General features: G+C 36.3%; 1 protein-coding gene across 4 annotated transcripts; it reads left to right on the top strand.

Annotated features, from left to right (window-relative positions):
• Window positions 1-1,443: 1,443 nt before the first annotated feature.
• On the top strand, window positions 1,444-21,204 carry LOC131168117 (pre-rRNA-processing protein ESF2). Of its 4 annotated transcripts, none has more exons than XM_058127337.1 (8): window positions 1,444-1,828; window positions 6,103-6,354; window positions 6,502-6,565; window positions 6,944-7,011; window positions 7,509-7,598; window positions 7,699-7,829; window positions 20,712-20,864; window positions 20,933-21,204. In XM_058127337.1, the coding sequence occupies exons 2-8, from the start codon at window positions 6,108-6,110 to the stop codon at window positions 20,951-20,953; spliced, it is 774 nt and encodes a 257-aa protein (XP_057983320.1). In that variant the 5' UTR covers window positions 1,444-1,828; window positions 6,103-6,107; the 3' UTR covers window positions 20,954-21,204. The 4 variants fall into 4 exon arrangements, with proteins under 4 accessions (XP_057983320.1, XP_057983322.1, XP_057983319.1 ...); XM_058127339.1 differs by having other exon boundaries at window positions 1,444-1,833; XM_058127336.1 differs by having other exon boundaries at window positions 20,712-21,204.
• Window positions 21,205-22,021: the final 817 nt, after the last annotated feature.

The raw sequence follows: 22,021 nt of genomic DNA, 5'->3' as shown, positions 1-22,021 counted from the left end.
TATCATACAAACCATTAAATGATTTGTATTTAGCTTCACTAACGGCCTTTTCTACATCTTTTCTCGTCTCTTTATACTTTTCAAAGTTATCTATGTTTCTACATTTTTGTCACATTTTATACCAAATTCTTTTTGTCTTTACGGTTTTTTGGACATCTTTATTATACCACTAACTTTCTTTGCTATTCGAGAATCTTTCCCTTTGATTCACTTAAAATCTCTTTTGCTACCTTTTTAATAGAGTTAGCTAATCTATTCCAAAGAGTATTTGTATCTATCTCATCCTCTATAATCCAATCCTCATCTTTGATCATTTTATCTTTAACTATTATTATATTTTCTCCCTTTAGGTTCCACCACATAGTTCTCTTACGCTGCTTTATTTTACCCATTTTTCTTCCATTTTATAATACATATATCTAACACTAAGACTCTATGTTTTGTGGTTAGGCTTTCACTCGGAATTACCTTACAATCCTTACATAATAAACGATCTACCCTCCTAGTTAAAAAAAAAAAATATTTGACTTCTATTTTGTCTACTTTTAAAGGTTATTAAATATTCTTCTCTTCTTGAAACAATTATTCATTATAATAAAATTATATGACATAGCGAAATCTAAAATCATTTCTCTAAGCTCATTTTTGTCTTCATATCCATATCCTCAATGTATCATCTCATAACCTTTATTATCTTTTCCAACGTGTCCATTCAGATTTCCTTGTATGAATATTTTCTTAGTCCTTGGTATGCTTAACATCAACAACACTATCTTTTAAGTTTTTATCTACAATAATTCATACTCCATTTTTATATTTTTCTTTTTCAGTGTATCAAAGTTTAAATCTTGATTTGTCAATTTCTCTAGTTTTCTCTCCCACCTACTTAGTTTTTTGAAGACGAATTATATTAATATTTCATCTAAACATTGTGTCCACAATTTCCATAATTTTACCCTTAAGTATCCCTATATTCCGAGTTGCTAATCTAATCATAGTTTCCCGAACTAACTTTTTTACTTGCTCACGTCCAAAATGATATAGAAACCCTTGCATATTTGACACTGTACCCAGGTGCTGACACGACGCGTCGCTTCGGGACGACGACTTAGCCCACCCTCGCCTACTTTTCGCTACACTCAATTGGTACAAGTGCAACGCGTCACTCGTATGGGATGTCCCAACATATATTTGATAAAGATTCATATCATAATGATCTAACAAATTTTACGTTGGCTATCAGCTACCTAACGCAACCCTCCTCCTTTACTCGGGCTTGAGATTGGGCATGTGTGAAAAAATTAGGACATTAAGTGCATTATAGGTGGAGTTTAACTTAACTGTTAATAAGATATATTCATATATACATATTTTTTTATTGTAAAATATTATAAACTGATGATTTAGGTAATTAGTGGTCCAATTTGAGGAGCCTTAAATTATCCTAGAGCGTCTACTATTAACGAAAGAAACTTCTTCGTGACTATTTTAAAATTAAAAACAAAAAAGGAAGAAAAGCAGGAAGCAGGTGAAGAAGAGCTTTAGGCAACCTCTCCCCTACTCTCTTACCCCTCCACTGCCATGGGCGCATAGCCAAACGCAGCAACCAGCAAGCCAGCACCTCCGTTCGGCGTCCAGGCTGTTCAGCAGGCAGCCGCTCTCCGCCCAGACGAGGCCAACGCAGGTCCGCAGCAGTCTTCCGCTGCCTCAGTGCCTCAGCCGGCCTCACGGGCAACCCTCAGTCCAGGCTCCGACTCGGCAACACGAATCTACTCTTCTGCGAGGCTCTTCCAATTTCAGCCCTAGCTGAGCGTTGCCTTAGCCCTAGGTAAGGTAATATTATTTATGATAATATTAAGTAAAATTATTTTTGAAATTTTAAGAGCCTTGAGTAGTGGTTAGTGAATAATTAGTTAATAATCCTAACTTGGGGTGAATACTACATGGCTCCGTTGTTAAGTTTGTTATTCTTTGTGAAATTAATTAGATACTTTTATGGGTAAATTTTTGTTTTAAATTATATTTCTAGATTTTTTTAAAAGCCTCAATTTGATGTGAGCCCTAAATTTTTATTTGTTGTCATACTAATTTTTGTGGGCTAATTCTTTGTTTGAAATGTAGATTTTAAACTTCTTTTCGAAGCCCTAATTAGAAGTGAACCCTTACCCTACATTGTTATTTCTTGTCAATTGTCATATATATCAATTTGATATTTTATGTGTAAATTCTTATTGTTTGAAAATAGTTTTTTTTAGAGTTTTAAAAGTGCTAACATAAGGTGATTAGAGTTCTTTTAATAGCCCTAATTAAGGTGAACTCTACATTATTATATCTTGCCAATTGTCATTAATATTCTTATGTTTCTCTATATTGCTATTTCTTATCATATTAATTTTGATATTTTCTTGTTTGAAACATGATTCTTAGAGTTCTTTTAAAAGCCCTATTTGAGGCGAATCTTATACTATTTTATCTAAATTTATATAATAATAGCTTATGATTAATGAATAATTCAAAAACTCAAAATTATAAAATAAAAAAATAATAATAAAAGTTCGTCGTGTAGGAGAGCCTCAGTCCCCACTGACTATAAGATCCTGGATTTGCCACTGCTCGTGGACTCCTAGTGGGAGCCAAATGGTTATCCTCTAAGCAACAACTCAGGTTGCACAACAAAAACTTGCAATATTTTGCATCCTAGATGTTTTATAGAATGCTTGATTGGGTACATGAAATTTGCATAGTCTTGCTGCTTCCCTATTGACCCTTTACCTCTAAATGCCTTCAGGTTATGTTTGGATTAAGTACGTTAAGGAGGAATTTCATTTGTATAAGCAATCTAAAATACCTCATCTTCAAATTGAGTAGGTTAGCTATGTGCAAAGATAGCATTTATGGTTCTTTTTCCTTGTCTATTTTACTTGAGATTTAGGGGGGTAGGGGATTGGTGGCTTACCTTTGTTTATGGTCCTACTCAGCATTCCCAATGGTAAGATCTTATCATAGAACTAGCTAGTTTGTACGGGCTTTGCAATCTGTGTTAGGTGGTGGGGGGTGACTTTAATGTTATCGAAACCTCTAGGGAGAAGTTTTGGGGCTCTAGGTATGGGGTGAGTATAATTTGGTTTTAACTGAATTAACCAATCGAGTTCGGTCGGTTTGGCTCGGTTTCGGAATAGGGTAAATTTGGGTATTCAGTTTCGGTTCAGTTATGGGGAAAATGTATTTTGGTTAACTGAATTACCCGAATTTTTAATTAATTAATAATTAAATACAAATTATCAAATTATATGATTTATGATTTTCATTTTTAGGCTAGGCCAGGAGGATCCATTCAGCCATTCCTAGAATCCCATTTCCCACTTCCATATTCAGTCTTCCCCTTCCCTTCCCCAGTGTGCAACTTCGCACGCAGTGCCGCAGCAGCACACCGGCAGGCGGCAGCTGACACTCCTCCCAATTCCCTTCGGCTTCCACCTTCCCTTCCCAGTTCCCACTTTCCAACTCCTTCCTAGTTTGGCAGCACTCCCAGTTCCCACTTCCCAATTCGGCGACGACAAGTTTGCACTTCCAATTCCAGATCCAATCTTCCCCTTCGAGTTTCGGCTTCCACCTTCCCAAATCCCAACTTCACAGTTCACACTTCGCTGTACTCCTTCCGTCCTTCGGGCTTCGACTTCTAGTGCGTCGTTACATCCGAATCCATTGATTGGATTTGGTAATTAATTTTAATTTTTTTTGGTTGAATTCGGTTAACCAAATTACTCGAAAATTCGGTTTGGTCAGGTTCGGTTTGGTTAAAGAGACCATTTCAGTTAGTTCGGATATGGGGTGGGGTTAACCAAAAAAATTCGGTTAATTGGCTGAACCAACTGATTGCACACCCTTAGCTCTAGGGTTAGTAGCATGAGACATTTTGAATTTTATTAGGAATTGTGGTCTTAGGGATATTAGTTTGAGAATGGCCGTTTCACTTGGCTGGCTTCTGGGGATAGACATGCCTTGACTTGCATAGAAATATTCTTGTATTTTGACACATGGGAGGACCTTTTCCCAAATATTGTTCAAGAGACTTTGGTTAGGCCCACTTATGACCATTGCTCAATTCTTTTGGAGTTCAATTATATACACTGGGGTCCAATTCCTTTTAGGTTTGAGAACATGCGACTTATGCACCTGTCTTTTCACAATTCTATTAGATCTTGGTGGAGAGAGTGCCATGTTTAGGGCTGGGAGGGCTTTAAGTTGATGAGAAAGTTGAAATTTATCAAAGAAAAATTAAAATTTTGGAAAGTGTTTGGGAATATCAAGGGAAAGGAAAATGACATATTGATGGAGATAGCGGTTTGGATTGATTGGAGGAGTGCGGTTAATTAGGAAGATAGAGCTAGAAGGGTTCATCTTGATAACGATTTGGAGGTGCTACTTATGAGGGAGGAAAGGAGTTGGCATCAAAAGTCTAGAATTAATTGGGTTCGAGAAGGGGATTGTTATTCTAGAAAAGTAAGGATTTTAGGCCAATCATATTGGTTACTAGTTGTTATATGTTGCTAGCAAAGGTTCTTTCAAAAAGGGTTAGAGAGGTGTTGGGGGACACTGTATATTTCGTGTTTGCTTTTGTTAAAGATAGGCAGATATTAGATGTTGTTTTAGTTGCCAACGAGGTGGTTGAGGATGTGAAGAGGAGGGACAAAAAAGGAGTGATTTTTAAATTGGATTTTGAAAAAGCTTATGATATGGTTAATTGGGGTTTCCTTATAAATGTGCTCAGGAGAAAGGTTTTGGGAGTCTATGGTGTAAGTGGATAGGAGGGTGCCTCAATTCTACCAATATGCCAGTGATTGTTAATGGTCAGGCTAGGGATTGGTTTGACATCTCAAGGGGGTTGAGACAAGGGGATCCGTTAACTCCTTTTTTGTTCACTCTGGACATGGATGTCTTGAGTAGGTTGGTATCCCATGCTTAAGATCTGGGAATTATTAGCGGTTTGTATATAGGTAGAGAGGAAGTGGAGGTGTCTCATCTTCAATTCGTAGATGATGCCATATTTTTTTCTTGAAAATGATGCAACAAAATTTTGTAAGATTCTTGTGTTACTTAGAATTTTTTAGAGAATTTTGGGCTTAAAAATCAACTTATCTAAGAGTGGCCTAGTAAGTATCAATCTATGTAGTAGAGATTTTGAGAATTTTAGATCTTTATCAAGTTTTGATCCCTTTCTTGGCCATTTTAATGTCTTGAGCTTCCTCTCGGGGGAAATCCTCTGTCTAATGCCCTTTGGGATCATGTGATTAAGAGAGTGGGCTTGCTACTTGGGTCACACAATATTAGTTTAAGTTCACATAAAATAACTCCTTTTGTTTCACAATGTTACCTTTGGGTTGCATAACATTGACTTCAGTTACAAAGTATTGTTTTTTGGGTTACACAATGTTGCCTTTGGGTTAGACAAAATTGTCTTTGGTTAAACATTCACATTGTGTATCTTGAGATTGAGATTTTTTTTTTTTTTTTTTTGAAAATATGCAAATTAGGATAAATTGAGAAATTTATCTCAAACTTGATGTGGTTGAGATTAAATTTCAACAATAAATGATATCCTTAAGTAAAAAATTAGTAATAAAGTAATTGTTGAACTTAGGCATCTTCAATTAACCAAATTAGCTGAGAAAATTTTGGTTGGTTAATGTTCAGTTAGTCAATTAAATTTTGGTTAGTCAGCTTACATAAATGTTTTAACCAAAAATTCAATTAATTTAAACTTTTATCAAATGAATCATATTGATTGATTGCTCATGCCTAAGTATAATTAATTTTTGACCTTTTATTTTTCCTCTCAATGCCTTTGCATGTTTGAGTTTGCTAAAATGGTCAGAATTAGAGGACTCATAATTTTATGCATCCTCATTTTGCATCTTCTAAAGGGCTTGTTCTAAAATCTCCACTTTTGACTCTGGAGGATTTGGCATTAGTGTTTTAACTTCGGGTTCTGAAAGTAGTTTATTTGATTGTTATACATGTGAAGGATCAGCATGTTTCCTTCTGTTCTCTTTAGAGTGTGCTTGTTACAATTTTTATTTTTTAAAATTTTTTTTTTATTAGTGAGAATGAGTGAGGAAGAACAAGAGATTGAGGGAGCAAGCTCTTCAGAAGAGGAGAAGGCAGAATCCAATAATGCAAAGGCAGAAAGCAGAAAAAATAGAAGGAAGAAGAGATTGTTGAAAGAAGCTGCAAAGGCTGACAAGCGTGGGGTTTGTTATTTGAGTCGAATACCTCCTCGCATGGACCATGTCAAGCTTCGTCAGATTCTATCTCAGCATGGTGAAATACAAAGGATTTATCTTGCACCTGAAGGTAATCAATAAGTATTTTTTTCCCCTTCTGTTATTGTTGCTTAGGTTGATTCATTTACTTCTAGCAAGTGGCTTTGTATATGATGAGTATAAAATTTTATGTCACTTGTAAATTATCATGAAGATGATCTATTGATAAACTTTGCAGATCCTACAGCACAAGTACATCGTAAACGAGCTGGTGGATTTCGAGGACAAGTGTTTTCTGAAGGGTATATTTATTTTAACAAATTCTGTCAATGCAGCATGACTGAGAATCTCCAACTAATTTTCTACTTTAGAGTTCACACCCGGCTCCATTTTAACCAATGCTTAATGAATGATATTTATAGAGATGGTTTCTTTTTTGTTCAAATATTTGAATGAAAAAATAATTGAAGTTTATGGATCATATTTTCATTATCCTATTTTGATGATGCATTACATTGTTACAACTACAACAGCAACCAAACCTTGTGCTCCACTGTGGAATCGGCTACATGAACCCTTTTCTGCCAATTTGCACAATCTTGGGCAAATCCTCTAACAGATGAACAATGCATTACTTGGTTAGTAATATATAATCATATTGTCGTCTTCAATGTGTGTAGGTGGGTTGAATTTACAAAGAGAAGTGTGGCAAAGAGGGTTGCTGACATGTTAAATGGTGAACAGATAGGTATGCATTTTAATTGGAGTACTTTCCTACATCTCTGTTTTTTCTTTTGTAGAACCTTTTATGAGAGCCATGCTGAGCTATGGTGGCCCTGCCTGAGGCCCTTTCTCCAAAAAGGGGAAAATGCAACTAACTATGTTTAAGCTTGTTGTTTCCTTCAAATTTTATTCTTATATTTTAATATTTTAGTGCTAAAATGTTCAGTTCTTTTTTATTATCGAAAGCCAAGAGTGTTTTTCTTGTGATCCACTGTGTTGATTATTATACTTTTAAGGCCTGTGTTGACTGATGTTTCGAGGACTCTTATGGTTATATGTTGGCTTTTTTCACAGGTAACTGATAAAATTTAGGCAATTAAGTTTGCTTACGGTAGTTGATAGTTTTTATAGCATAAGCTTGTCTGCCTTGACTGTATTTCTGATCTTTGCTTTTTTCGCTGTTATAGCATGCTATTGTGCTTTTTTTTTTTAATATTAAATAAAAGAAAATTTTCATTTTAGGTGGGAAGAAGAGGTCTCAATTCTATTATGATCTTTGGAATGTCAAGTACTTGAGTAAATTCAAGTGGGATGATCTTACTGAAGAAATTGGTATGCAGCTAATCAAATTTTGTTGTCTTGTTGCTTGTGTAATATGTATTGGTGCTTAAGCAATTCATTACCTTTACGAGCTGATATATTTCCAATGCAGCATATAAGAATGCAATTCGTGAGCAGAAACTAGCTTTGGAAATTTCTGCTGCCAAGAGGGAAAGGGATTTCTACCTTTCTAAAGTTGATCAGTCCCATGCTTTGAGTTCTATTGAAGAACGAATTAAGAAGGTACATGTACTGTTTATTCATCATAGATAATGCAGCCTTGTTGTGTATATCTTATTAATAATACAAACTGATTGTTTATTGGATCACCATTAAAAATTCTCTCCTTTAAAATTGTCTCTAATTACATATCCATGTTTATTTTAAATTTTTCTTGCTGATTGCTGGTTGATTCCTTGGATCTATTGAATGCATTAGTGCCTGCTCCATTATAATATTATGTAATATATCCAAAGAAATGTGAGTTTTTTGTGAGGTTATTTTTTTTTATTTTATTTAGAAGGAATTCAAGCATAGTTGGTCCCAAACCTGAGTAAAGGAGGGTTGCGTTAGGTAGTTGATAATTGTCAGATCACTATAATGTAATCTTTATTGATTAATTGTTGGGGCATTCTCTACGAGCGGTGTATTGCACTTATACCACTTGGATGTAGCGAAAAGTAGGCAAGGATGGGCTAGGTCATTGCCCCGAAGCGACGTGCCATGTCGATGCCTCGTACGGTATCGAATATGTGAGGATTCCCACATCATTCTGGACATGGGTGGGTAAAGAAGTTAGTTTAGGAGATTAGGATTAGATTAGCAACTTGGAATATAGGGACACTTACGAATAAAAACATGAACATTGTGGACACAATAATTAGAAGAAATAATAATCAAATTTGTGATGCAGGGGCAACGTCAAGGTTCTTTAGTCATGGAAAAGTTAGAAGAGAGTTAGTTTCTATTGTTTATGAGATAGCATTTATTTGTAAATATATTTTGTGATTATAAATATAGACTACTCACCCACATTTAAGGTGTGGTGATTTCTCAAGCCTTGTCATGGTATCAGCCTAAACGATCGTTCCTATTTTCGTTTAGCGCAGGCATTTTTTTCCCGTAGCCCTACTCTTTTTTCCAGCGCTGCAACTCTATTTTTTCCCTGCGCCTCCCTCCCTGCTGATCCACCTCCACAGTTGACAGCAGGTCCCCTCCTTTTTTTCTTTGCAACCTATGCATTCCTGACGGCCGCCACTACTTTGTTTCTAAGGCACTCCCTTACACTCTCAAATCTTCATCTCTCTTGTTGACGTTCTCCGCTGCCTTCGTCTCCGTCACCGTTCTTTGTTCCTGGGCTTCTCTACTCCAATCAGCACGAAGTCATCGCTCGTTGCTGGATCTGTGCATCGCCGGTTGTCACCCGACGCTGCCACTACTGTTTACGTGTTCCAGCTCACAGACCCTCTGCCACTCTGTCGACCATTTTAAGGAGCAGCCAGCACTGACAATGTCATTTTCTATTTTCCTTTCGCACCGTCGCTTTTGTGGTGACACGCCTTTCCGTCAACAAATCGTTGCAATCTGCAATCCCTACCATGGCCACCGACGGTTCTTCAACTCTTCTCCTTTTCCATACCTTTATTCACATGCTCACCATCAAGCTATCCTCCACCAATTATTTTCTATGGCATAGTCAAATTCTTCCCCTCATCGAGAGCCAAAATCTCCTCTGTCATCTTGATGGTTCCATCGTCCCACCTTCCCGATTTGATCTTGCCACCAATCAAACACCAAACGCCAAATACCTGGTGTGGAGGGCTGCTGACCAACGCCTCCTTTGTCTTCTTTGTTCCTCTCTCACCGACGACGCCTTGGCCGAAATTGTCGGTCTCTTTACTGCATGGGAGGTCTAGCTTGCCTTGGAGATTACCTTCAATCATCGGTCCAAGGCCCATGAGATTCATCTCAAAGATGAACTCTAGTTAATGAAAAGAGGTTCCAGACCCGTTGTTGAGTTTGCTTAAGCTTTAAAACTCCTCTGTAATCAGCTCCATGCCATTGGTTGTCCGATTGATGGCACAAACAAGGTGCATTGGTTCCTCCGTGGACTCGGCCCCAATTCCTCAGCTTCAAATACCCTTTGCGCCTCGACTCGCCTCGCGCCTCTGACTACAATGGCTGGGAGCTTTGAGATCTTCCAGAGGTCCCGAGCCTTTTGCACCTCCTGTTGCTGCATTCACAACCTCTCCTCGAGGATCCGACCGCCTTTCCCAACAGAATTCTTCCCACACGAACTTTGGCTGAACCACCAGCAATGGCCACAACCACTTCTCACGTGGTCGTTCCTCCTCTAGTCATGAGCGCCGTCTTCCCCATTGTCAAATATTTCATGTTGAAGGCCACTATGCTGACCGGTGCCACCACCGCTACACTTGTAGTGACTCTGCTGCCCATCTTTCCCAAGCATTCACTGAGTCTTGTTCTATCAAATGATCCTACCGGCTTTGAGTGGTTTTTAGACATTGGGGCTTGGGCCCACATGTCTAATGAGCCCTCTGTTTTGGATCAACCCACACCCTTATGTTCGCAAGGACTCTGTAATTGTGGGAAATTGTGCATCCTTACCTATTACTCATACAGGTTGCCTTTTTCCTGCTCCTAATGTTCATTTATTGGATGTCTTAGTTGTTCCACATCTCACCAAAAATCTACTTTCAATTAGTAAATTAACATCCAATTTTCCTTTGGCTATTACTTTTACTAATAACCTTTTTTCTATTCATAAACGTCAAATAGAAAGGGTGGTAGCAACTAGTAAGAGGGATGGCGACTTATATGTGCTAGAGCGTGGCAACTCAACCTTTATTTCTATTCTTAAAAATAAAACATTACATGCTTCCTATGATCAATGGCATGCTCGCCTTGGACATGTAAATCATTCTATAATCTCTTCATTAAATAAATCATTTATGTAGCACCTGTGAACTTGCGAAAAATCATCGCTTGCCCTATCCACGTAATGAATGTAGGTCCTCAGTTTTGGACCTTGTTCATTGTGATATTTGGGGTCCCTTCCCCGTTAAATCAAATTCGGGCTTTATTTGTTATGTTCTTTTCCTTAATGAATACTCTCGTTTTACTTGGCTTTATCCCTTAAAATTCAAATATGATTTCTTTAATGTTTTCATACAATTTCAAAAATTTGTGGAAACTCAATACTCTGCCCATATTAAGATTTTCCAGAGTGATGGTGGGGGTGAATTCACTAGCACCTGCTTTACTGCTCATCTTCGTTCCTCCGGCATTCATCATCAGCAATCTTGTCCCTATACACTTGCCCAAAATGGTTGCGCTGAACAAAAACATCGCCACGTGACTGAACCTGGACTCCCCCTCCTTTTCCACTCTCATCTCTCTCCTTGTTTCTGGGTTGACGCCTTTAGCACTGCGACTTACATCATCAACTATTTGCCTACTCCTCTGCTTGGAGTTAAGCCCCCTTTTGAGCTTTTATATGGTCATTCCCCAATAATGCTAATTTTCACCCATTTGGTTGTTGTGTTTATCCTTGTTTGCGTGATTATATGCATAATAAATTTTCTCCTCGCAGTGTTCCCTGCATTTTTCTAGGTTACAGTCCCTCCTATAAAGGCTTTTGTTGTTTTGATCCCGTTACTTCTAGGCTCTATATCACTTGCCATGCTCAATTTGATGAACTTCATTTTCCTTATATCACTACATCTTAGGCTCAACCCCTTACTTCCCTCCATTCCAATTTTTTGGAACCCAGCCTTCTCTGTACTGACCCCCCTCCTGTTCCTGCTTCAGCCAACCTGCTTGGTTCGCATCCCATGCTCACACGTGCTAAGGCTGGTATTTTTAAGACTCGCCATCTTGTGAATCTTGGTGTCTTGCGCTCCTTTGGCATTATTTCGGTTCTATTTGCCTCCGCTGAGCCTAAAGGCTACAAATCTGCAGCTAAGAATCCTGCCTAGCTTGCTGCCATGGATGAAGAAGTTCGGGCCATGTAGAATAATCGCCCTTGGATTTTGGTCCCTCGACCTGCTAACACCAACATTGTGGGCTCCAAATGGGTGTTCCGGACCAAATATCTTCCTGATGGCTCCATTGAAAGACTTAAGGCTCATCTAGTTGCCAAAGGTTACACCCAGGTCCCTAGTCTTGACTACACTGATACTTTCTGCTCTGTTATCAAGGCTCCTACTATTCGTATTGTACTTTCTCTTGCTGTAACCAACCAATGGCCTCTTTGAAGAATGCTTTCCTCAATGGTACTCTCACTGAAAATGTCTATATGGAGCAGCCCTGGTTACATTGATCCTCGTTTCCCTAATCATGTCCGTCAATTGAAGAAAACTCTCTATGGCCTCAAGCAAGCTCCTTGGGCCTAGTTTCAGCATTTCAGCTCTTTTCTTCTCTAACTTGGGTTTACTTGTAATCGTGCTTGCACATCTCTATTTGTATTTCATAAGCATTTTGTAGTTATTTATTTACTTCTTTATGTTGATGACATCATTATTGCTGGAAACAACAAATCTCTTCTTGACAGCTTTACTCGTAAACTCAATTTTGAGTTTTCCACCAAAGATTTGTATTCTCTCAGCTATTTTCTCGGTTTTAAAGCCTCACCTATTCCTGATGGACATTTTTTCAGTCAGCTTAAGTATGCACGGGATATTCTCACTCGTGCCCAGTTTCTTGACAGCAAACTTGTTCCTACTTCCATGATTGTCTCTCTCAGAATCTGTCTGCTGATGGTCCTCCGTTCTCTGATCCCACTTTATACAGTTCTCTTGTTGTTGCTCTTCAATACCTGACCATCACACGCCTTGATATTTCTCATGCTGTCAATTCTGTTAGCCAGTTTCTGCACACTCCCACTGAAGATGATTTTCAAACGGTTAAGCGTATTCTTCGCTATGTCAAAGGCACTCTTCATTTTGACATTACTTTTCCCTGCTCTGCTACTCCTGGTACTCTAATTGCCTACTCTGATACTGACTGGGCTAGTTGCCCTGACACACGTCGTTCTACTTCCGGCTACTCTATTTTTCTTGGTGACAATTTGGTTTCCTGGAGTGCTAAAAAGCAACCTACTATCTCTCGTTCTAGCTGTGAATCTGAGTATCGTGCTCTTGCCCACACTGCTGCCGAACTACATTGGCTCACTTGTCTCCTATATGATCTCCAGGTTTCCATCCCAAACCGCCTCTCCTATTATGTGACAACAAGAGTGCAATCTTTTTAAGCTCCAACTCGGTTTCCCATAAGCGCGCCAAGCATGTTGAATTAGACTATCATTTTCTGTGCGAACTTATTCTTGCTAGAAAAATTCGCACTTAGTATGTGCCTTCTCATCTTCAGATTGCTGACATCTTCATTAAAAGTATTCCTCGACCTCTATTTGAATTTTTTCGCTCCAAGCTTCACATCCATTCAAATCCCACGCTTAGCTTGAGCCGGTGGGTGGGGGGTGGGTTTTGAGGATCACATGCCTACATCAGAGGCTTCCCATACATAGATCCATTGACCCATGATTGTAGCTCATTGCCTTGATTATAGGAGATTAGTTTCCATTGTTTATGAGATAGCATTTATTTGTCAATATATTCTATGATTATAAATATAGACTACTCACCCATGTTTAAGGTGTGGTGATTTCTCAAGCCTTGTCAGGGGAAACTCATGTTCACTTCAATTCAAATTCATCAATAACCACCTACTGTAGGACTTTCACACACTATTTATAAGAGAGCTTCTTCACATGAAATTACATACAAACCCCTAAAACTACATTACATCACAAACAAACCCATACTTTACACAAATATTACAAACAAGCCCCCAAAATACACATAGTATTATCCTAATTAAACTAAATACATAATAACTACTAATTAAACTCAACAATCCCTTAACCCAATTCTTTTAATTATTCTCCAACATGGCTCTTCCCAAAGTCTTGCCTCTTGTCCTACAGCAACTTTCCCCTAGTTAGAAAAAATTTTGCCTCGAGTTTTGAAATGTTTGAGGATCAAATGGGAGAAGCAAACTTTGACTTTTTGAAAGCCAATGCTTGAATGAGGCAAGAAAACAATCAAAACACCTACCATTGGTAGCACCAAGACTTGACTAGAGAATTAGCATCAATGAACATATCAGGATTGATAAACTCAACGATAGGAATGTTTGAAAGACTTTGGATGTCTTCAAACACATTGATTGCCTAACTTGTGGTGTCCCCAAGTTGAGTAACTTTGACATGATTGATAATCTTAGATTCTTTGTCCTAGTTGATTAGAGTGGGCTTCAGAATGATTTTCTTTCCATTATAGTGGAAGACATATGTGTTCTCATGTCCTTGAGCCACATCCAAATCATCCAACCAAGGAGAACCAATGAGTACATGGCCAATCTTCATAGGTAGGATATTACACCAAACATTTGCCAAATATTGACCCATTTCGATGGGAACCAAACTTCTGTTGCAAACATGTACAATAGAGTTATCAACCCAAGATATCACATAAGGCTCTGGGTGAGGTTCAGAATGAAATTGCATTTGAGTGACTATTTATGGAAACCATATTCATTGGACATCTTCCATCAATGATGATTTTGCAAACCTTTTCTCTGCATTTGAGAAAGATGTTGAAGAGCTTGAAATTGTGCCCAAGGCATGATAAATGACATTCCTTTGCCCTATAATTTTTCACCATGTTGCTGAATTTATTCACATATGTATGCTGCATCTTTATATCACCAACAGCCTTTTAACACAATTTCCCACAAGCGTTACTCCCAATTTCTCAAAAGCTATCTTCAATTCACCTTGATATTGATTGTCCTGCTGAAATGAAACAAATTCACAAAGAAAACTCACAAGCTACAGAACAAAACCTGATTTTCGATGCTGACAGCGACAATTTCTAGGGTTCTGTGCCATATTATTGTGCTTTCTTACAATATATTATGTCTGCATTCAAAATATCAAGCTGCAGATCAAATTATCATGGAGAAACTCAAAATATCGTGGCTGGAGCAAATTCTTGCAAAATTGGAACCAACAGAAGACTTGGGAAGAGTTCCACTCGTAGGTCACCAGCGCCTGAGCCACTGGCGGTGACTTTCCGGTGATTAGTTTTGGGGAGTATAGTGGTGTTGGTGGTGTGATGAGAAAAGCACAGGAGATCAGGGTTTTGGAAGTGCTGACGAACAGAAAAGTTTTGCCAGCACATGGGGTGTCCTTCCGGTGGTCAGATGACAATGAAAATTGGAGGGGAAGGGTTTCTGGGGCTTCTGTTTTTGGTGATGTGGGTGGTGTTGTAGAATCTAGGCTGGAAATTAGGGTTTTGAAAAATGGGACACCATTGATATTTTCTGAAATGTTCAAAACTGCAGAACTGCAAAACTGCTTTTCGGTTTTTTTTTTTCCCAACTGAATTTTGAAGGCAGAGAAGAATCAAAGAGAGAATGATGGAAGAGAAATAGAGAGAGAAGAAGGCAGCATGGAAAAAGAAAAAGAAAAAGAAGCAGCAGCAGCAGAGGGAGATAGAATTTGCTGAACGGTGGGGGAAGAATGGAATAAGAAGGAAGAAAAAGACAGGAGGAGGAAGAAGAAGAAAAGAGAAGAGAGAGAAAATAGGGGACAAAAATGGTAGAATAGAGATCAATATTGGACTCTGATACCAAATGATGCAGGGGCAGCATCAAGGTTCTGCAGCCATGAAAGAATTTAGAAGAAATAGAAGAGAAAAAGGAAAGGGAAGGGAGGAGAGAGGAGATACCAAGGGGGAACTCACATTCAATTCCTATTCAAATTCATCAATAACTGTCTACAACATGGCTTTCACACACTATTTATAAGAAAGCCTCTTCACATGAAATTACATAAAAATCCGTAAAAATACATTACAAACAAACCCATATTTTAGACAAATATTACAAACTAGCCCCCAAAATACACATAATATTATACTAATTAAACTAAATACATAATAAACTACTAATTAACCCCAACAATCCCTTAACTCAATTCTTCTTAATTATTCTCCAACATGGCTCTTCCTAAGGTCTTGCTTCTTGTCCTACATCAATCTGCCTTCAAGAGACTAAGTGGATGAGGGAAAAAGCTAGAGAAATTGAAAAATCAGGATTCAAACTTCGATACACTGGGAAAAAAGTTATAAAAAATAAAACACCAGAATGTGGTGGGAATTATTGTAGATAAAAATTTAAAAGATAGTGTTATAGGTGTCAAAAGAGTAGGAGATAGAATAATAAAAATCAAGATGGTCTTAGGCCAAGAGATAATAAATGTCATTAGTACTTATGCCTCTCAATTAGGCTTACGAGAAAACCTTAAGAGACAATTTTGAGAAGATATGGATAATATTATTCAAGGGATATCAGGAACTTAGAAAATATTCATAGGAGCAGATTTAAATGGACATGTTGGAAGGGATAATAAAGGTTATGAGATGATACATAAAGGATATGGATATGGAGATAAAAAAAATGAGTATGGAGAGATGATTTTAGACTTTGCCATGTCATATGATTTTATTCCAATGAATATTTTCTTTTAAAAGAGAAAAGAACACTTAATAATCTTCAAAAGTGGAAAAAATAAAAGTGATAGATTTTTTTCTTAAGTAGGAGGGTAGATTGTTTATCGTGTAAGGATTGTAAAATTATCCTAAGTGAAAGTTTAATCACACAATACAGAGTTTTTGTGTTTGATATCTGTATTAAAAATTGGAAGAGAAAGAATAAAATAAATCAATGCAAGAGAACTAGGTGGTGGAACCTAAAGGGAGAAAATGTAGTAAAATTTAAAGATAAAATGATCTAAGATGGTGATTGGACCATAGAGGATGGTGTAGATGCAAACACTTCTTAGAGTGGGATAGCTCTATTAAAAAGATAGCAAAAAAGATTTTAGGTGAATCAAGAGGAAGATTCTCAAATAGCAAAGAAAGTTGGTGGTGAATTAAAAGATGTCCAAAAAGTAGTAAAGACAAAAAATTTGGTATAAAACATGGCAAAAACGTGGAAACATGGAAAACTTTGAAAAGTATAATTAGGCTATAAAAGATGCAAAGAAGGCCATTAGTGATGCTAAACATAGATTATTTAATAATTTGTATGCTAGATTAGATACAAAAGAAGGGAAAAGAGATATATTTAAACTTATTAGAGTTAGAGAAAGAAAGAGTAAGGACTTAGGTAATGTAAAATGTATAAAAAACGAGATGAAATTGTCTTGGTTAAGGAAGACAAAAGAAAGATGACAAAGTTACTTTAGTAAGCTATTTAATGAAAACCAAGTAGAAAACTTAACCTTAGAATTCACAAATGAGGAAAAGGTTAAAAATATGATATTTATTTGCAAAATCAAAGTTAATGAAGTCAAGTTTGTATCAAAAAAGATTAAAAATAGAAAAACTATAGAACTGGACAACATCTCAATTGAAGTTTGGAAATATCTTGGTTATAACAGGATGGTTAACTAATTTATTTAACACAATTATAAAAATTAAGATGTTCTAATGAATGGAAGAAAAATACTTAAATACCTATATACAAAAATAAATGAGATATTCAAAATTGTAATAACTATCGTAGAATTAAACTTATGAGTCATACAATAAAACTATGGGAATCGGTAGTTGATCAAATATTAAGGTTAGAAATGAAGTTCTCAGAAAATCAATTTGGTTTTATGCCTTAGAGATCTATTACATAAGCTTTAAGAAGATTAATGGAAAAGTTTAGGAAAAAGTAAAGGGACTTGAATATGATATTTATTGATGTAGAGAGAAAGCATATGATAGGATTAGGGATTAAGGATATGCACAATGAAGTAATGACTATGCTAGAATTATAGATGGAGAGACCAGAGAATTTCCAATCAATAGGTGTACATCAAGGATTTGTGTTGAATCCTTATCTTTTTGCTTTAGTGATGGATGAACTAACTAGGAGTATCCAAAATGAGATTCCTTGGTGTGTGTTGTTTGTAAATGATATTGTCTTGATTGATAAAACTAGGAGTGGAGTAAAATCTAAATTATAATTATGGAGAGAAGCTTTAAAATCTAGAGGCTTTATGATACGTAAAAATAAGAAAAAATATATGAAATGTAATTTCAGTTATATTAGGAAGAACATTGGAGACAAAGTTAAACTTGATGATGAAGAAATCAATAGCACTAGTAGATATCGATACCTTGGAGCTATTATGCAAGCTGAAGGAGAAATTGAAGAAGATGTAATGCATAGAATTAAAGCAGGTTGGGTAAAATATAGAAGTGCTTCGAGTGTGCTTTGTGATTGTAGAATATTCTTAAAATTAAAAGAGAAGTTTTATAGGACGGTTATAAGACCTGCTATGTTATATGGACCAGAATATTGAGCGACTAAGAAACAACATATCCAAAAAGTAAAAGTTTCTGAAATGAGAATGTTAAGATGGATGAGTGTTATAGCGTTAAAAGATAAATTAAAAAATGAACATATTTACGGTAAGTTATGCGTAGCTCCTATAAAAGATAAGATAAGGGAGGGATGACTTAGATGGTTTGGGCACTTGCTATGTAGGCCACATATTGCGCTAGTGAGGAAGGGTGAGTTGGCTACTGTGAGGGGCAATAGAAAGGGTATGGATAGACCTAAAATAACTTGGAATGAGATAGTGAGCAAGAATTTAATAGCCCTAAATTTGTTGAAGGAAATCGTACATGATCGCATAAATTGGTGGAAAAAGATTTATGTAGCCAACCCAACCTAGTGGGACTTAAGGCTTGGTTTTTTGTTGTTGTTTTATTAAATAAATAAATTATTTAACTATGTGCATGTTAAATTGCACGATCAATTACAAGTTACCTAAATTCTAACTCCTAGTGATCTATATAATTCAAGACTTACAGTTACTGCATACCAAAAAACCATAGTATTTAATTTCAGATTTCACAAATGCTAATATTAAACATTTGCATAATCTCTATGCATGTGTATGCACAATTTTTGCAGAATATGTTGCAAGTGAAATGTATTTACCATTTAATAAATTATTATCAACAAACAAATGGCAAATATTTTCTATTAGCCTAGGTAACAAACATTGCTTGTTTACTAGGGAGAGACTTGTGTTTATGATTTTTTTGAAATATCTTTTTAGGGTATCTGGTAATTGAGAAGGTGGACTCGAACTAGAGTGAATGAGAGAATCTTTAATTTTAACCATGAGAGTGCAAGGATTGGAATTTGGAGGCCTCTTAAGTTGAAATGAGTATTATTATTAGTAGTAGTAGTTAAGGGAAGAGGGGGCACTTTTCAATATTTTTTTCCTTCTTTTTTATTCCTAAAATGTTCCTTTTCTTCTAGGTAAAAATGAAACTAAATTCTCATCTATTGTGTAAAATGGATAAATGATTTCTTTAAAACCTGTTATTTTTTAAAAATAAATGTCTGGAACTAATTGTCACATTTTTCAAAAAACTGTTTATAACTATGAAAGTTGCAAAGGAAATGCAACTCACGTGCCACAACTAGTATAGATAGAAATATGTGTGTGTGTGTGTGTGTAGCTTTGATATGTGTCAATTAGTTTCCTAAAAAGTAAAGTTAACAAGCTTAAAATGAAAACGAATAACTGGTTAGAGTATGGGGCCCCTTTCTTTTTAAATTACAGCAAATGCATGTTTCCAATACTTGGTGAAAAAAATTGTACCAAATTGAAATTATAGAGTAATTGGTGGAAATATGTGGCCATTTTACATTTGAAGAAAATTTTTTAAAACTAAGCTGAATAATTGATAGATCCAGGTTAGTTCAGGGTGCTTTGTTTAAAAAAAATTTTAGGGTGGGGAAAGACCTTATTAATTTTGATCTAATTGCTTGAAATCATGTGTAGGATAGAGGAGAACCTAAATTTTATCTTTTGTTTAACAACTGGAAGTTCAATTAACTTTTGTGCGAGACTTATATTCCATCATATGGAGGAAAATTATTCCCTTTGGGAAATATTTTTTATTGTGATATGGGTTTTTTTGGGTTGGGGAGGGGGCAGGGCGGGACTTTTGGATATTCAAGGACAATATGGATACGTTTCTGGTTCTTGTGATGTATTTAGGGGTCCATCATATGGTCATCCACCCCCTTTGGAAGTGTTGGAGGGGTTCTCTATTTTTTGATAATGATGGGTTGGTTAATAAATTACAGTGCAAGGATGGAACTCTGCCTACACTCATGGAGGAGATTCCTATGAATAAGTTAGAAGTTCAAGATCATTGGATAAAATGAAATTAAAATGTGTGATTATGGAGGAAATGAAGTGCGTGTGGATGGATGTAAAAGTGAAGTAATGAAGGTCAAAAATAATAAGCGAATTTGAAGAGCTTGGTGAATTATGATGTAAAGGAATTTGAAAAGGGGTTTCCTTGTTTAATATTGGTTAATATTCGCAAAGTGGGGAACCTTGTGCCCAAGTCGCCCTTCTATTTTTCATTTTTGTTCTATCTCTTTTTTTATTTGGTGCATTTTTTGTTTTTGTTTTTTTTCATTAAGTGGACTTCCTGCTCCTTTAGGTTGTACCTTCTCTTCCTCAGTCTTATACGTCTTTTTTATCACAGAAAAGAATTTACTGTCAAACGAACTATAGAGATATTTTAGGATGGTAATATATTTTCATCCCAACCAAATGGAGCCAATTGGCAGAATCTCGCGTTTATATTATTTTCCCTTTTAATCATTTTAAACTGCTCTATGCGTCTCTTTGACTTTTATGTTTTCTGAATCTAACAAGTTGAATATGACTTTGAGATCTATATGGTGATGGGACTGTCTTCGCGTTAGTAGTTTGATGAAATTTTATTTTGATGCTGTTGTTTACTCGGATACTATAATGTTCTTCAGAGAACCCAACGATATGACTTCTAAAATTTGCATTTAGGTGTAGTCTTTTTGAGAAAAATTTAGTTCAAACTTCCAACCGCTGACATTTGATTCAATTTTTATTTTATACAAGTTCCTGAAGTAGCCTATTTATTATTAGGAAGCAAATCTGTAATTTGATGAGGTTTGTTTTGTCTTCTGCAGAAGCAAAAGGTTCGAGAAGATTCAGGAACAAATTCTGAGCTTCCTGCCAATAAGAAGGATATAAACGTGCTTCGCCAATTTCCACAAACTCGACCAATTGAAGATAAGAAGGCCGAGAACAAGTCTCGGCTCTCTAAAGAGATCCTGGCTCAGGTGAGCATCACTCCGACACATTATTTTTAATTTTGGTTGATCCGTTTATTGAAGCATGTCACTTGCAGGTATTTTGCGGTTCTTCATGATTTATACCTCTGCATCAGGATGTGAAATACAGGGATAGAGTTTGGGCGTCTTTGTGAGCTTTACTCTTGCTTTGAGGTTGGGTTACCCCTTCAATTTTAGCAGTGATTAATTAAGTACTACTCTGACTCGTTTTTCTGCTCTGGCCAGAATCATTATGAACATGTTCAACATTGTAGAACAAAATGAGTGGGGATAATAGTTTGCCCAATGCCTGTAATTCAAGTTCACATTTATTTATTACTTTTGTTTACTTCGTTATGGTCCGTTTGAATTATGGATTCTACTTTAAAAAAATAAAAAGAAAGAAAAATAAGGAGGGAATTTATTTTTTATTATATTTTTCTACATTAGGTTCTATTAAAAATGAGAGTTTGTTTTTATATGATTAAAAATTTTAAAAATTAAATATTAATGATGTGTAAAATTAAAATTTTTTCATATAGTTTTCATTTTCTTTCTTACTTTTGTTGATAATCAAAGATGAAAGTGGATTTCTTAATATTTTTGAGTTTTAAACAGAGGATTAATGTTTGGAGAATGATGTTCCAACCTGTCTTGGAGATCCAGAAGAGATCACCTATGCTCCCATTCTCTTAGAATCGGCACGGCTAACTCCTAATCTCAAGTATGAATTAGGGACCTGAGGGAATTCGGTTGTGTTAAAGTAAAGTTTAGACCAATTACAGACCTGAAATCTTTATCCAGAAGTGTTAAAGTTTGATGTTGTCCAAGTTCCTTGATTGTGTAAAATGAATAGATTGGTCGAATTACATGGGTGCAATGTTCTTCGACCATACTTGGGTTCCAATCCCTGATTGGTTTTGGTCATTCAAGGTATGCCATTTCATGTCTTGCGGCGTTTTCCGTGAGAATGAATACGTATGCCAGCCAATTCTTGCTGTTGCCGCAGCACAATTTTGGGACATGTAAGGGGATATTATCGGTGAGGGAGATTAAACCATTTCTGAAATCTCACCTTACAATCTTAAGCTTTAGGCCAAAAAGAAAAATATAATGAAATTCATGTTTTTATGTTTTATTATTAAGAAAAGTACGAAAGAATTCAT

Source organism: Malania oleifera, chromosome 11 (assembly GCF_029873635.1).
Source record: "Malania oleifera isolate guangnan ecotype guangnan chromosome 11, ASM2987363v1, whole genome shotgun sequence".
In the NCBI taxonomy this organism is placed as follows: Eukaryota; Viridiplantae; Streptophyta; class Magnoliopsida; order Santalales; family Ximeniaceae; genus Malania; species Malania oleifera.
This window is presented reverse-complemented; position numbering and strand designations above follow the sequence as displayed.